Source organism: Austrofundulus limnaeus, unplaced genomic scaffold (genome assembly GCF_001266775.1).
Source record: "Austrofundulus limnaeus strain Quisiro unplaced genomic scaffold, Austrofundulus_limnaeus-1.0 Scaffold385, whole genome shotgun sequence".
Classification (NCBI taxonomy): Eukaryota; Metazoa; Chordata; class Actinopteri; order Cyprinodontiformes; family Rivulidae; genus Austrofundulus; species Austrofundulus limnaeus.
In genome coordinates, this window is record NW_013952787.1 from 437,444 (window position 1) to 439,171 (window position 1,728).

Below are 1,728 nucleotides of genomic sequence, written 5' to 3' on the forward strand. Positions count from 1 at the left end.
TTAATTTCTGTTGTTTTCAAGCAAATGATGTAATTTTATTGGGGTTGTTATATATTGAGTGGATCAAGTTATTGTGGGGGGTCATAACCCCACTAAGCCACCCACAAATTACACCCATTGCCAGTAATAATAAACCAAAAAAAGCAAATGCCAGCAGAACATGGAACTTCCTAACTGAAAAACAAAAAGAAGGGTTTATTGTATAAAAATATGCAGAACAGCTCAGTGGAATACAATGATATTTATTGATAAAAGACATTATGAAAATATATAAAAGTACTTTAAAAATATCAATGATTTGTTACTCTAATAAATGGTCAGAACTAGAAAACTTAGTCACAAACCACACAGGTACAATAAAACAACTTTTCTGTGAGCCCATCAGGAGAAGAAGAACAAAAASAGCACCAGAGGATTTACTTTGTATAACAGATCTTTGAGAACTGAAGTGATTTTATCACTTCTGCTCACATCTCAGAGGAAACAATATGTACAAAAATAAACCTCAGTGAGATTAGAAACTAAACAGCTACACTGCAGTTTCACACTTAAAAACTGATGAGACAGAAGCCCCCCAAACACCACTCCCATCTTATTTCCCCAAAGCTCCAGAGGAGCCGGGCTCCATGGTCTGGTAAACCAGGAAGAGGAACAAAGCCACGCAGCCCAGCAGAGCCAGCTTCATCCATGGAGAMGAGCTGCTGCGCACCACTTTGCTCTGACCTGTGGGGGGCGCTGCACTACAGAGCTTGGAGGGGGGGCAGGAGCCAGAAAGAGGCAGGATGGAAGAGGAGGAAGAGGAGGAGGAGGAAGAGAAGGAGGAAGGCGTGCTGGACACTCGGTGGACTGTATGGATCTCTGTGTGAGAGGAGCTGCTGGTCTTTGTGGTTTTTGGAGACAGAAGGTGGTTCTCRTYAAACCCAAGGTCATTGGGGGTCACCGGGAGTCTGGATGCTCCTCTGATAGCRCGTCGACTGGTGACACTGCAGAACACACAGAACCTCATTAGAACCAGATTAACCCACATCATGGGTCCTAACCCTGACCTTTGATCCTTGTTCCAGAGTCACAGGGACCACCTTTTCAAGGAGCAAATACTTCACTTTATTCCAGATGTTTTAATTGACTTTACAGTTGAATTATTTTCTTACTTACAGCTAATAAATGAAGACACTAAATCCCGGAGGCTCTGATGGTACAAAAATACCACAGAATTATAAGTAAAATGTTAAAAATCATCTAGTGATTTATCTGCTTGTACTTACAACTGCAATTCAAAAAGTTAGGAAAATGTCAAATAAAAAGTATGTAATGGTATGGCAAACTCACAAAAACAAACACACAAACAAAACCAAAAGATGAAAAAAACATCACTGTAAATGCTGCAGACGCAGCTGCTGACTCATGAGTCTTAACCTAACCTTTACGAACAGTTAACACAAGTTAACACACGTCGCATACTAACTTTTGTAGCTTGTTGCAAACTATCATTTCAAAAATATTAACTTGAACCTATTGCATCACCTAGGTWTTTAAACCACAACAATGGTGTGACGATTAAATTTCGTAGTTTTGACATAGTGACTAGAGCTGCACAATTAGGGTTGGGTACCGAAACTCGGTTCTATTATGGCACCGGGGCGAACATCCACGGTAGTACACGGACCGAAACACATCTTTAACTTCGGTGCCTCAAAGAAAGCTGTTAATTTGCGCCCTCTGGTGTTC

At 40.9% G+C, this 1,728-nt stretch overlaps 1 protein-coding gene across 1 annotated transcript in view; it reads right to left on the reverse strand.

Moving 5' to 3' along the window:
• Nucleotides 1-1,728, reverse strand: part of tmpoa (thymopoietin a) — a 27,104-nt gene continuing 25,376 nt past the window's right edge. The window contains exon 6 of the mRNA XM_014023668.1: nucleotides 1-983. Coding sequence (XP_013879122.1) covers nucleotides 593-983 — 391 coding nt within the window. The 3' untranslated portion in view covers nucleotides 1-592. The remainder of the gene's footprint in view (nucleotides 984-1,728) is intronic.